This window comes from Sturnira hondurensis, unplaced genomic scaffold (genome assembly GCF_014824575.4).
Source record: "Sturnira hondurensis isolate 20B ecotype Veracruz unplaced genomic scaffold, ASM1482457v3 Scaffold0006413, whole genome shotgun sequence".
Taxonomy (NCBI): domain Eukaryota; kingdom Metazoa; phylum Chordata; class Mammalia; order Chiroptera; family Phyllostomidae; genus Sturnira; species Sturnira hondurensis.
Window position 1 is genome coordinate 51,999,586 of NW_028079044.1, and position 12,105 is coordinate 52,011,690.

The 12,105-nt window shown below is 55.2% G+C and overlaps 1 protein-coding gene across 2 annotated transcripts in view; it reads right to left on the bottom strand.

The window, feature by feature from the left end:
- The window catches only part of AGO2 (argonaute RISC catalytic component 2), a 44,705-nt gene extending 34,402 nt beyond the window's left edge, over positions 1-10,303 (bottom strand). Inside the window, exons 1-2 of one of the 2 annotated variants that reach the window (XM_037048606.1) lie at positions 10,110-10,303; positions 1,119-1,239 (exon numbers count right to left, since the gene is read on the bottom strand). In XM_037048606.1, the coding sequence (XP_036904501.1) occupies positions 1,119-1,239; positions 10,110-10,186 (198 nt within the window). In that variant the 5' untranslated portion in view covers positions 10,187-10,303. The remainder of the gene's footprint in view (positions 1-1,118; positions 1,240-10,109) is intronic. The other variant, XM_037048605.1, reaches the window with a different exon arrangement.
- Positions 10,304-12,105: the final 1,802 nt, after the last annotated feature.

Below are 12,105 nucleotides of genomic sequence, written 5' to 3' on the forward strand. Positions count from 1 at the left end.
GGCGCTATCTCCGAGAGTCACCGGGGGACCTACAGCACAGGGCCCTCATCCCTGCCCACCGCCCCTCAGCCCCCCCTCTTATCAGGGCCCCGCAACCCCGAGCCAGAGCCACCCAGCCTGCCTGCCACCCAGATGGGCAAAAGGAGCTTAGTCCTTTAAGGACAGTCATTAAAATGCAAAAGCCAAACAGTGCAATGCCTGAGCGAGCGTGCAGGTTGCTGGACGGCAGGAGAGCAGTTTGGGACCCTCGGAGGCTCGAAGCTGCATTCCTCCCAGGGGCCTGAGTGTTTAAGTAGCTAATTGTTGCCCTGGCTGGGGTGGTTCAGGGGACTGAGTGGTCACAGGTTCAATTCCCAGTCAGGGCACAAGCCTGGGTTTTGGGCCAGGTCCCCAGTAGGGGGTGTGTAAGAGGCAAACACACACTGATGTCTCCCTCCCGCTCTTTCTCCCTCCCTTTGCCCACTCTCTAAAAAAAAATTAATCAATACAATCTTGAAAAAAGTCTTCTCTCCTGAGGATCGAGACCTCATTTTAAAAGAGCAGCCAACTGTCAAAGGACCCAGCTTTCCCTTCTCACTGGGACTCAGGTTCCTCTTCTTCAAAGTCCGTGTGAGGTGGGGTCTGAGCTGAACCTCTGCTCTCCTGCTCACGAAAAACGCGCCCCCACCCTGAGCAGCCCGCCCGTGGGGCGCTACGCCAGAGCGACCACTTCTAGGCAGAAACTTGGCTGCTCTTCAACCGGAGCCACGGCGGGGGAGACAACAGGAAAGGCGCCCGCAGTGCGAGCAGCGCCCCAGGGCGGGCGCCTTGTCGGACAGTTATTTTCGGGCCAGCTGCCAGGTCGATGATGCTGCCCCCGTCACACGCACACCCCCACGCTGGCAAGGGCACACCGCGCGCCATCCCACCACCACTCACTGCTGCCTGCCAGTGGCCTATGGCCCGGTGTGGCCTCTGGTCCCCATTTAAAAGCCTAGAGGTGTCAACTTGTTCTCAGTGGCTGCCTCTGGATGCGGACGGCCAGGGGCCCAGGGGCAGCCCCCCAGCCCCAGCCGGTAGGGGCACAGTCACAGCCAGGCACCTCCCGGCCCGCCCTGCCCCTGCCCCCAAGGACCCACCTTCTCCCTCCCGATAGGGAGGGGCATGGCCGTGTAGAGGTTCTTCCGTCCGTCGAACACTGGCTTTCGATCCCCGAAGATCTGCGCTTTAAAGTGCTGGACCATGTGCTCCACGATCTCCCTGCAAGAAACAGACCCGCGCGCGGCGTCGGTAAGACGGGCCTGCGGCCCCGGGGCTCATTCTGGCCGCAGGGCTGTCCTCGCTCTTCTGGGAAGAGCCAGACGGGAGCCCTCCGCGGTTCACGCCACTCACCGAGTGGCCCAAACACTGGAGAACGTCCTCCCCCAGCCGCCTCAGCTCGAGGTCCAGACAACTCCACTCACGTTCAAAGAACAGATCACCCAACTAAACTCAAATTTATCGCGAGCAAAATTCAGAGGGCACACACTCCGACATTTCACAGGGCCAGCGAAACTTCAAAGCCCAGAAGGCAATCGCGGGCCAACCTCACTCACAAACACAGACGTGGAAACAAAGTGTCAGCAGACAGACCCCAGAAGCACGTAAAAACCGATTTAATGTGTCAGCGCAGGACGGCTACTGGGACGATGATAAAAGTAACTGATGTGAAGCCAAGACTGAAGCTAAAAGCTGTGGAACTTCTGGAAGTGAACAAAAGAGAAAAATCTTCACGATCCCTGGGACAAAGATACCTTAGAACATGAAGAGTACCAACTGCAAAAGAAAACAAAAAAATTGGAGTTCAGAAAAATTAAACACTTTTACTCTTAAAAGACACCCGAGTGTGAAGCGCTACAACCACCGAGGGGAAGTCTGGCCGTTCGCGGCAAGGTCAGTGCCCGTGTGCTGTGCCGCCCCGTGACACCGGGCCACCACACGCACGGCCACCGCCACCCCTGTGAGCAAACATTCCTGACAGCCCTGGCCAGGAACAACGCAAACGCCCGTCGGCCGGTGCGGCGGTCACGGCAGCACCGCATGGCTCCAAACAGGCCTGGGGAGAGAGGCCGGCGTAAAGCAGCACATTCTGCAGGACGCCTCCAGGGGCCGCTTTCGAACAGCCACAACGGTCTACGGGGCCCAGAGACACTTCGGCGGGGGGCGCGGGGCGGGGGCGGGGGCAGAGGTTAGTTGCACAGGGACAGGGTAGAGCGCCGGGGCCTCCAAATGCCCCACGCCGCCATCGTTACCTGAGTGTACACATTTCTAAAGCTCATATAACTCCACTTGAACACGTTTTGCTGGAGATAATTATATCTCAATAAACTTGATTCATATTTTAAAAATCAAATGTAGGACTTCCGCCAAGATGGAGGCATAGGGGGAAACACTGTGCCTTCTCCCACAACCAAGTTTGAATACAACAAAGGTTTGGAGAACAAAGACACAGCCACAAAACAGAAAACTGAATTATATGAAAGTCCGACAACAACAAACCATTCAACCGGGACCAGTAAGAGGGGCGGAGCCAGCAGCGGAGCAGGGTCGGGCAGGAAAGATCCCCAGACCCAGGCGCGCAGGCAGCCCGGACCCAGTCAGGGTGCGGGGCAGACTGACCGCAGTCGCACATTCCTGCGCAGTGAGATGGACCATGCAGGCCCCAGGGGGCGAACCCAGTGGCGGAGGGCTGACGGCAGTGGCACATTTGTGTGCAGTGGGAAGAAACGCGAGGGCCCCAGTGACTGTGGCAGCTGCGCCGCAGCAGCGGGAGGCGGTAGACGGGACTGCCATTGCTCCTCTTTGACCTCCCCCACCCATGTATAGCATCACAACCCAGCGACTGAGTTGTCCTGCTCTGGTGAACACCTAGGGCTCCGATCCTGATACGTAACAGGCACGAACAGCCCAAAAGATGGCTCAAGAAGAACTCAAAGTCCCAGAGCCGATAACTCTAAGTGACAGAGAAATTGCCAGCCTCTCAGAAGCACAATTCAAGACACTATTTATCAGGATGCTCACAGAACTGGTTGATTATAGTCACAAATTAGAGGAACATATGAAGGCTAAACTAATTGAAATGAAGGGAAATGCACAGGAAACCAACAGTGGTGGAAAGGAAACTGGGACTCAAATCAATGGAGTGGACTAGAAGGAAGAACAAAACATCCAACCAGAAAAGAATGAAGAAACGAGAATTCAAAACAATGAGGAGAGGCTTAGGAACCTCCAGGACATCTTTAAACGTTCCAACATCCGAATTATAGGGGTATCAGAAGGGGGAAAGAAACAGCCACGAGTGGAAAACTTATTTGAACAAATAATAATAAAGGAGAACTTCCCCAATCTGGCAAAGGAAATAGACTTCCAGGAAATCCAGGAAGCTCAGAGAGTCCCAAAGAAGTTGGACCCAAGAAGGAACACACCAAGGCACATCATCATTACATTAGCCAAGATTAAAATGAAGGAGAGAATCCTAGAAGCAGCAAGAGATAAGGGGACAGTCACCTACAAAGGAGTTCCCATCAGACTGTCAGCGGATTTCTCAAAAGAGACCTTACAGGCAAGAAGGGGCTGGAAAGAAGTATTCCAAGTCATGAAATCCAAAGACCTACAGCCAAGATTGCTTTATCCAGCAAAACTTTCATTTAGAATGGAAGGACAGATAAAGTGCTTCTCAGATAAGGTCAAGTTCAAGGAGTTCATCATCACCAAGCCCTTATTATATGAAATGCTAAAGGGACTTATCTAAGAAAAAGAAGATGAAAAATATGAACAGTGAAAGGACAGCAAACTCACAGTTATTAACAACCACACCTAAAACAAAAGCAAACCAAGAGGACAGCTAGATCAGGAGTGGAACCATAGAAATGAAGATCACATGGAGGGTTAGCAACAGGGGGGTGAGAGGAGGAGAAGGAGGGAGAAGGTACAGAAAATAAGTAGCATAGACGGTAGGTAGAAAATAGATAGGGGGAGGGCGAGAATAGTGGGGGAAATGTAGAATCTAAAGAAGTTGAGACACGTGGTTATAAACTAAGGGGGGGAGAATGGTGGGGGAGGGAGTGTGTGGGTGGAGGGGAGTGAGGGGGGGCAATAGAACAACTGTAATGGTACAATCAATAAAATACATATATTAAAAAAAAGAAATAATTGGTCAAGTGAACTGCTGTACTAACTGAACTGAACACCTAGAATGTTTCAGGCACAGAGATTTTTTATGCTATGTACTTTGTAAGAGCAAAGATCACATGTGATTTTTAACGAACACGGTACCTGGCACTCAACACATATTTTATATAAATTACATAAAAAACTAGAAGTATGCATAAAAACAGATTACAGCACTTGTGATTAGTCTAGGGAGCAAAACAAACACCCAAATATAATAGAATGTGATAAAATAAAATACAACTTGTAGGATAAAACTTCTAAAAAGTATCAAATGCAAAAGGTAAAAAAGAAAATTTTTTTCTTTCATTGATTCCAGAGAGAGGGGAAGGGAGGGAGAAGGAGAGGAAGCGAAACATCGAAGTGAAAGGAAAACATCGGTTGGCTGCTCCTTGTACGCACCAGGACTGGGGACTGAACCCGCAACCCAGGCATTCGCCCTGACTGGGAATCGAACCAGCGACTTTTCAGTTTTCGGGACACAACTGAGAACTGGCCAGAGCAAATATAAAAAGTTTATAAATTATGATAATCTCAAAGGTGTAGAAAAACAGTCTTCACTAAAATTCAACACGCACTCAGGACTTTTTTGAACGAGCACACCAGGAATGGAAGGAAACGCCCTGAACCCAGCAGAGCGCCTGAGCCAGACAGTGCTCGGCTGCGGGCGGGGCCCCCGAGGTGGGGTGGGAGAAGGGGAGAGGACTGAGCGGAAGGACAAACTGCCACCACTCGTCAGGCCTGCACTTGCTGAAAACCCAGACAAACCCAGAGAGCCCTGGAAGCTTCCAGGAGACAGGCTCCTGCCATTCTGGCTGTGCAACCCCGGGGCCAGCTGACAGCGGAGTGGCCGCGAACAGTTCTTGAGCAAACACAGGTATTTCCCCCCTGTACTGAGTCTTCATTCACTCATTCGCTCACGCAGTCCTTCTGTGCACCCAGGGCCCGGGGGTGGGAGTGGGGAAGCGGGAGCCAAGGGGTGAAGGGCTAGACAGCAAAGCCCTCGGCAGGGGAACCTGTTTGGGAACAGCGTGCAGAGATAGACCTCAGGCTTGCGGACATCTCACTCCCGGCAGAGGCAGCAGGAGCGCGAGCAGAGCTGAGGCAACCAGGCCCTGGCATTCGCAGCGGGTGCGATGGGGCCTGAGCGCCTGAGCGCTGGTCGCTGCCGACGCACGCTGTCCACTGGCACGCCATGCCATGCGGGGCCGGGGCCTCCGGGCTCCTCAGGGAGGGACTGTTGGAAGGAGTCTGCCGTTACAGCTGAGCAGCCCTGAAGGGCCCCGGGGCAACCCCCCCAGCCTGAGGCCCACTCCACGGGAGGACGGGGCTACCACCCACCTCATGCCACGCAGCGGGAAGCATGCCACCGCGTTCCATCACAGGACGGCAAACTCGGGGGCCCTGCCGAGGGCCACCACGGACACGGACCAACTCCGAGACCGACCCTCCTGCCCACCCTCCCTGCTCCCCTGGCTTCAGAACAGATGGGCGCGCCACCCACGGGGATCCGTAGAGCACACACGGTGCACAGAGATGCCCAGGGGGTCCTCAGGAAAGACAGCTGCTGAAGCTGGCTGTGCCCGAGTGCCCCTTCAGAAAACACATTTCTTAGTTTGCACGACGTAAAGGATCCCATATGGCTGCCGAGTCTGGTTAGCCCGAGACTAATCTTTTTTTTTTCCAAAAGTTTTATTTATTATTTTAGAGGGGAAGGGAAGGAGAGAGGGAGAAAAATATCAATGTATGGTTGTCCCTGGTGTGTCCCCTGCTGGGAACTGGCCTGCAACCCAGGCATGTACCCTGACTGGGAATCGAACCGCAATCGTGTGGTTCGCAGGCCGGAGCTCAATCCACTGAGCTACACCAGCCAGGGCCCGAGACTAATCTTTTACAGATGAACGCCTGTCAACAGCAACAGACCCTGAAGTGACCCAAGTGATCAGCAGACACAGGTGCTAAGCTGCCACTGTGAGCACATTCAAGGTCATCAAGGAAAAGATGGGCACAGGAGTGAGCAGGCAGAGAATGTGAGCCACGGAAAAGAACCAACTGGCAGCCCTGGGACAGAAAGAAGAGCGTGTGCATTTACAACTCTTACCGGACAGTTGCCACGGAAGACTGCACACCTTTCAAGAAAAACACTCACACAGCAGGTAAAGCGACCTTCAGGACAGATCAAGAAAGGTCATCGAAGCCGGAAAAAGAGTTGTTTTTGGTTTCGCTTTGCTTTTAAACCACAGGCTCAGCGACATGAAGACAACACCGAATGGTCTATCAGACGCCTGACTGCAACCCCAGAAGCAGAGAAGAAAGTGGGGCAGAAAAAGTGTTCGAAGGGAACGACAGCCCAGGACCTCACCCAAATCTCGCAAAGGACGCCCGCACACACGCGAGCAACTCAACGACCCCAAGAAGGAGAAACGCAAAGGAAACCACATGGAGGCCCGTCGCAGTGGAACTGCGGCAAAGCAACGTGAGCGTGACAGTGTCCGGGCTCCCAAGGAGGCAGGGCGAGAGCGTGAGCTGCCCCTTCCCCAGAGTCCCCCAGACGCAAGGAGGACTCCGAGTCAACGTCACAGCACTGTCACGGTGCCGTGGACAAAGCTGTCGATTCAGAACTCACGTCCAACACAGTGCCTTTCAAAACCGATCCGGAAGTAGTCACGCTGACAGGTTTAAAGGCTGGGAAGCTGTGTCCGCAGCAGCGTGCACGAGGAAGGCGGACGCACACCGTTAGCCGCGGGCGGCGCCGGCGGGAGCCACAGAGAGCGGCCGGCTGGTGGCCGTGTGGGCGGAGGACCCTGCGAAGGCTGCGCAAGGACAACAGACCGGGGCCTGAGGCGTGGGCTCCAGTGCAGGAGAACACCAGCAGCAGGACCGGGGCGCCTGGACTCGCACCACCCTGCAATTCCTGCCTGTGCACGAACTTACAACGCTTAACAAGGTAAGTCACAGGCTTAGCCACAAAATAAGTCCCCATATGTTTCAAAAGACTGAAATCCGACAGCCTATTTTATAAGCACGAAGAAATTAAATAAAGCAACCAACAAAAATGGGTTATGTAAAAATAATCTTTAAAGAGTGAATAATTGAGCAATATACTTTTAAACACCATGAATTAAAGAACAGTTCACAAAGAAAATGAGAAAGTATTTTAAACTAAGGAAAAACTAAAATGTATCAAAACGTGTGGGCTATTGCCTAAGCCAGGTTTGGGAGCGTGCGCGGCCTCGAATAAGCAGACTGCAAGAGAAGGAAGGTTGGAGGCGGATGGTCTGAGTGTGCGGCGGGTGGGGGGGGGGAGAACACGACCACCGCCAGGGGGGAAAGTGGACGGGGGCGGGCAACAAACAAGAGCAAGGTCAGCAACGGGAAAAGTGCCCGTGAACAGATGAAGCCGACTGATAGCCCCAGCAAACCGGACAGAGGAAGAAAAGAAGAAAAAGTACAAATTCAAAACCTCAGGAACGAGCCCGGAGCCCACAGGCACTGAGAGGGCACCGTGACCGATTTTACGCCCCATGAGTTAAACAACTTATGTGAAATGGACAGATGCCATAAAAGACATAAACTACCCAAAACTGACACAGAAAGAAATGGAAAAGTCTGAACAGTGTAATGTCCAGTAAAGAAATTAAACCGTGTGGAGCACTTCCCACTAAGAAAACGCCAGGCCCGAAAGGTCTCCGTGACGAACTGGTCAGGCATTCCACCAATCTCACAGACCATCCTTCTGGGGTGCAGGGGACAGGACGCCCCCACAACCTCACCAGAGGACACGGAGCGATGTCCGCCAGGGGCACAGACACAGGAGCCCACAGCCAAAGACGGATGCTAACTCCAACAGACAGGCAAAAAGAACACACCGCGGCTGAAGACAGGCATGAAATGAACCACAACTGTCAGAAAAGCAAGCCGATGTGCCACCCCCACCAAAGAAGTCATTCGGCGCGCCACTGGGGGGACTCGGCAGATGCAGCAAAGGCACCACAGGGACGGAACGGGGTGCCCTCGGGGGTGGTGGGTCCTTGGCAAACAGGAAGAGCGCCCCCCCAGCCTGATAAGGGGTCTCCTAAAATCCTGAAAGGAATATCACAACATTTTAGAGGTGAAAGGGAGACGTCCCCTGGGACGTGGAATGAGGCAAGGCGGCTGCTTTCGGCACCCACCCTCAGCATCGTGTACGCCGGATGTCTGAGCTGCCGCGACAAAGCCAGTCAAAGGAATAAAACCCATTAAAAGCTGGAATGAAAGCAGTAAAGCCATCTTCATTCAAAACCTGAGAAACACTTAGCGTCTTTGTTGAGCTCTGTTGGTCACAGGCCATGAAACCCTCCCTTAAGGTGTGAGAGTCAGCGGTGCGTGGTGTCACAGGGCTCTGGGGGCGCCATCACCACAGAGAAGCCTCTGCGACCCCCTCGTCACCCCAAAAGCAACCCCACGCTTATTAGCAGCCCCTTCCCACCCCTTCTGGAAAATGAAACTTTAAAACACCATCTAGAGTAACAATGTGACACGCTGAAGAACGAATGAAAGAAAACCGGATGCTGAGCATCACGGCACCGAGTCCCTGCCGAGAGGAACTAACCAAACTAACCGTGGGCGTGCTCGGTCTTCTCCACAGCCCGCAACGTGGAGAGCGCACAGTGCTCACGCCTCGGTAGATGCTGGTGGATTCAATAGCGTCACGGGTTTAAGACAGATTCAAGACAGTTGCAACGAAAAAAACTCCAAGGGGCTCTCTGACAGTTAACGAAAATCGACTGGCTTCCCCCGCAAGGTGCCCGGGGCGACCCCCGCAGAGAGTGGCGCTCGTGAGCCGAGCCTCCGCGCACGCCACGCAGCAGCCCGCTCACGGTGGACGGGGCCAGGAGAGAGAACCGCAATTCTTGTAAAAAAAGGAGCACACCTTCAATACCGCCGGGTAGGCAAATATTTCTTACAGAGAACCCACTGCGTGGCGACCACTGTCAAAATGAGATGCTGGAGCTGACAAAACCATACTGTTCTGCCCGTTAAAGACACCATCCAGGAAGTGACATTGCAAAACCCAGGCTGAGAACACAGTTTCCGTACGGCCCCTGGGACACGCTGTTGTAAACCCCCCACAGATAAGTGACAAAAGGAGCCCCCACGGCCCGGGAAGACCAGACAGACACACACTGCCAGAGATAAACACGGTGTGACACTCTGCCACGTGAGCATCGTGTCATTCACGCACACACGTGCATGGAAGGCGTCCGACTCATTAGTTACCAGGAAGTGAAAATCATGCCACACCCAGAAGCGACTCTGTCCGCACCGAAACAGCAAGAACCAGAAAGACTGGCCACCGACGAGGGCGCAGAGCGGGACGGGGAGGCGCTGGGCCGGTCTGGGCGCACCCGTGAGCTCCCCATACTCTCGCCCCTCACCGCGTGCCTGTGAGGAGTGAGACCACCCTGCCCACAGAAAAGACTCAGGAAGGATCACGGCGGCCTTGCGCACAACAGGGAGCCCAGCGGCCAGAGAGCCTAACCAGGGGAGGGACACACAAGCGCTGAAGTGTGCGCACCACAGAGGGTCCCTCCGCCACAGAGGGCACGCGGTGGGTGGGTCTCTTCCAGGGAGGGAGCCGGCTTCAAAGGCCACGCAACTCCGTTATCACGGGCAGGAAGCGGACCACGTGACAGGTCGCTGCACTGACACGGGCGGGGGCGTGCGTGTGCACTGGCCAAAGCTCAATGAATGGAGCTTATGGTGTGTATTTCACTGCAACTCGATACAAAAACGTTTTTCAAAAGACAGTCGCAATGGAAACTTGCTGGGACGAAGGTGAGAGGGGCCGGCTGAGGACCGGAGGGCTGGTCAGAACCCGGGGCTGCAGGCACGGACTGCCCACACAAATCAGTGGAGGCGGGTGGAGGAGGACACGGTACCTGTTAACTCTCCTCGGGCACTTCTCCGGCTTGATGTCCAATTCATAGTGATAGATGTCGATTTTTGGAATGTCCATTTCGAAGAAGTTTGCCTGCAGCTTGATGGTTCTCCCGGAGGTCCCGAAGTCGGGTCTGGGTGGAGGCTTGAAGGCATATCCTTGGATGGGGGGCGGTGGCGGCGCAGGAGGCGTGAGCACTGGAACAGCAAAGAGGTCGCTGTCACTCGGGGAATGGTCACAGGGGGCAAAGCGTGGCTCCTGGAAGCAGAGCGGAGCGCTGCGGGGGGTTGGGGTGGGCACTGGCCTGACCCTCCTTCCCACCTCCCAGGGACCCTGTGCTGTTAGCGCCCCAGCCCTTCCATCCAAGTTGTGTCACAGAGACCCCCAGCCCCCCTGCATCCATATGCCCTCCCCCAAGACCCCCCCCACACCCATGGGCCCTGGAGGACTCACCAGTGAGTGCCCGACCCTGTGTGCCGCCAGCTCACAGCACTCACTGCCCAGCACAAGCCTGCCACCTGCGCTGTTGTCACAGCGTGGGGACCAGTCTCCCCAGTGGGACCACCAGTGTCCCCCAAGGGTCAGAGAGCACCTGGCACACAACGAGCCCAGAAACACCTGCTCGAGCCCTCCGTTTAAGGAAGGTGACTCTCAGGCGAGGGAAGGTCGCCCAAGTCCCTCGGAGCGTGTCCTCACCACGGCCACCGAGCTGCTTGATCATCAGGAGTTAAGAGGGCCTCGGCGTTCCAACCCCAGCGCTCGCCCACGCTGCCTGTCACCACCCCACCCGAGCACCACCCCCCACGGGTGGCTTCCAAAGCTTTGGACAGGAGTGCAGGGTCCACACGGGCCCTCAACTTTCCACAGTCTCTGGGCTCCCCAGAAACCACAGCTCAGCACCCCCTTCTCGAGGCCGACGTCACACATCTACTAAGGCAGCACCTGCGCAAGGAGCCAGTTCTTCACCGATAGCGCGTTCCCGAAACGCAGGGGCCGGCACACGTGCTGCCCCGGGGAGGTCCGAGGGAGACGAGGCCACGGGCAGCGATGGGGCGGGAGCATCACTGCGGCCCCCACCAACCGCGGATTTAATCAGCAAATGCTCCTTTGCCCAGTTCACACAGTACAAAGAAATTTCTCCCAATTCGCATTCTCCCTAATTCCATCTGCACAATTAAAACAGTGGTTTTAGGGAAAAAGTATTTTCTCAGTAACAGAATACTTTTAATTTTTGCTCAAAAGTTAAAAAAAAAATTCTCCTCATTAAAAAAAAATCCATGCACTTCAACTGCCATTGACCTTCACTGGGGACAGCAGCTGTCCTGAAGGCACGCCCGACCCGGGGAGACTCAGAGGCCTCAAGCGACTCCGGTTCTACTCTGTTTTCTTTCTGGGAGAATAGGACAAGCTTTAACAGCTGGTCATTTCACTACTCGCCCACCCCGCGCCTGCGGGGGTGGGGCTGGGTGGGGGGGTGTGACCTGTCCAGGCCGGTGGCCGGCTCCACCTCTGAGCTCTTTGGCCACTAATCGGTCAGTCTGGCTGCCCAGGTGCGAGTGGCTTCGGAGGGCAGGGTCCCTGGGCCCCAGAGGTGGGCACTGGCTGGACCGAAGCAGACACCAGCACGTACGTCTAAAACCCCTTTTCAGAGCCGCTTCTCAGTCAGTGAAAGGAAAACGGCGAGTGACCGACTTCCTGTGTGCGGAAGCGAGAAGTGGGAAGTGGGTCCTGAGCGCCGGCAGGTTTTGGTGTCGTTAACAGATGCCCAGGGGGGCAGGCCTGACCCCACTGGCCCTCCCCACCCGAGGGGCTGGGTGGGGGAGGGGTTCTCAGAGGAGGGTCATGGGGCTGGGGGGGTAGGTGCCCCACACAGCCACCTGCCCCCGAGAAGAGGGCGTTCCCTTGAGAGAGTGGAGTAGGGACCAGGGACGAGCTGGCACACAGGACAGGAAAACGAGGGGAAGAAGCGGAGTGAGGGGCCCTGGCTGGGGCAGGGG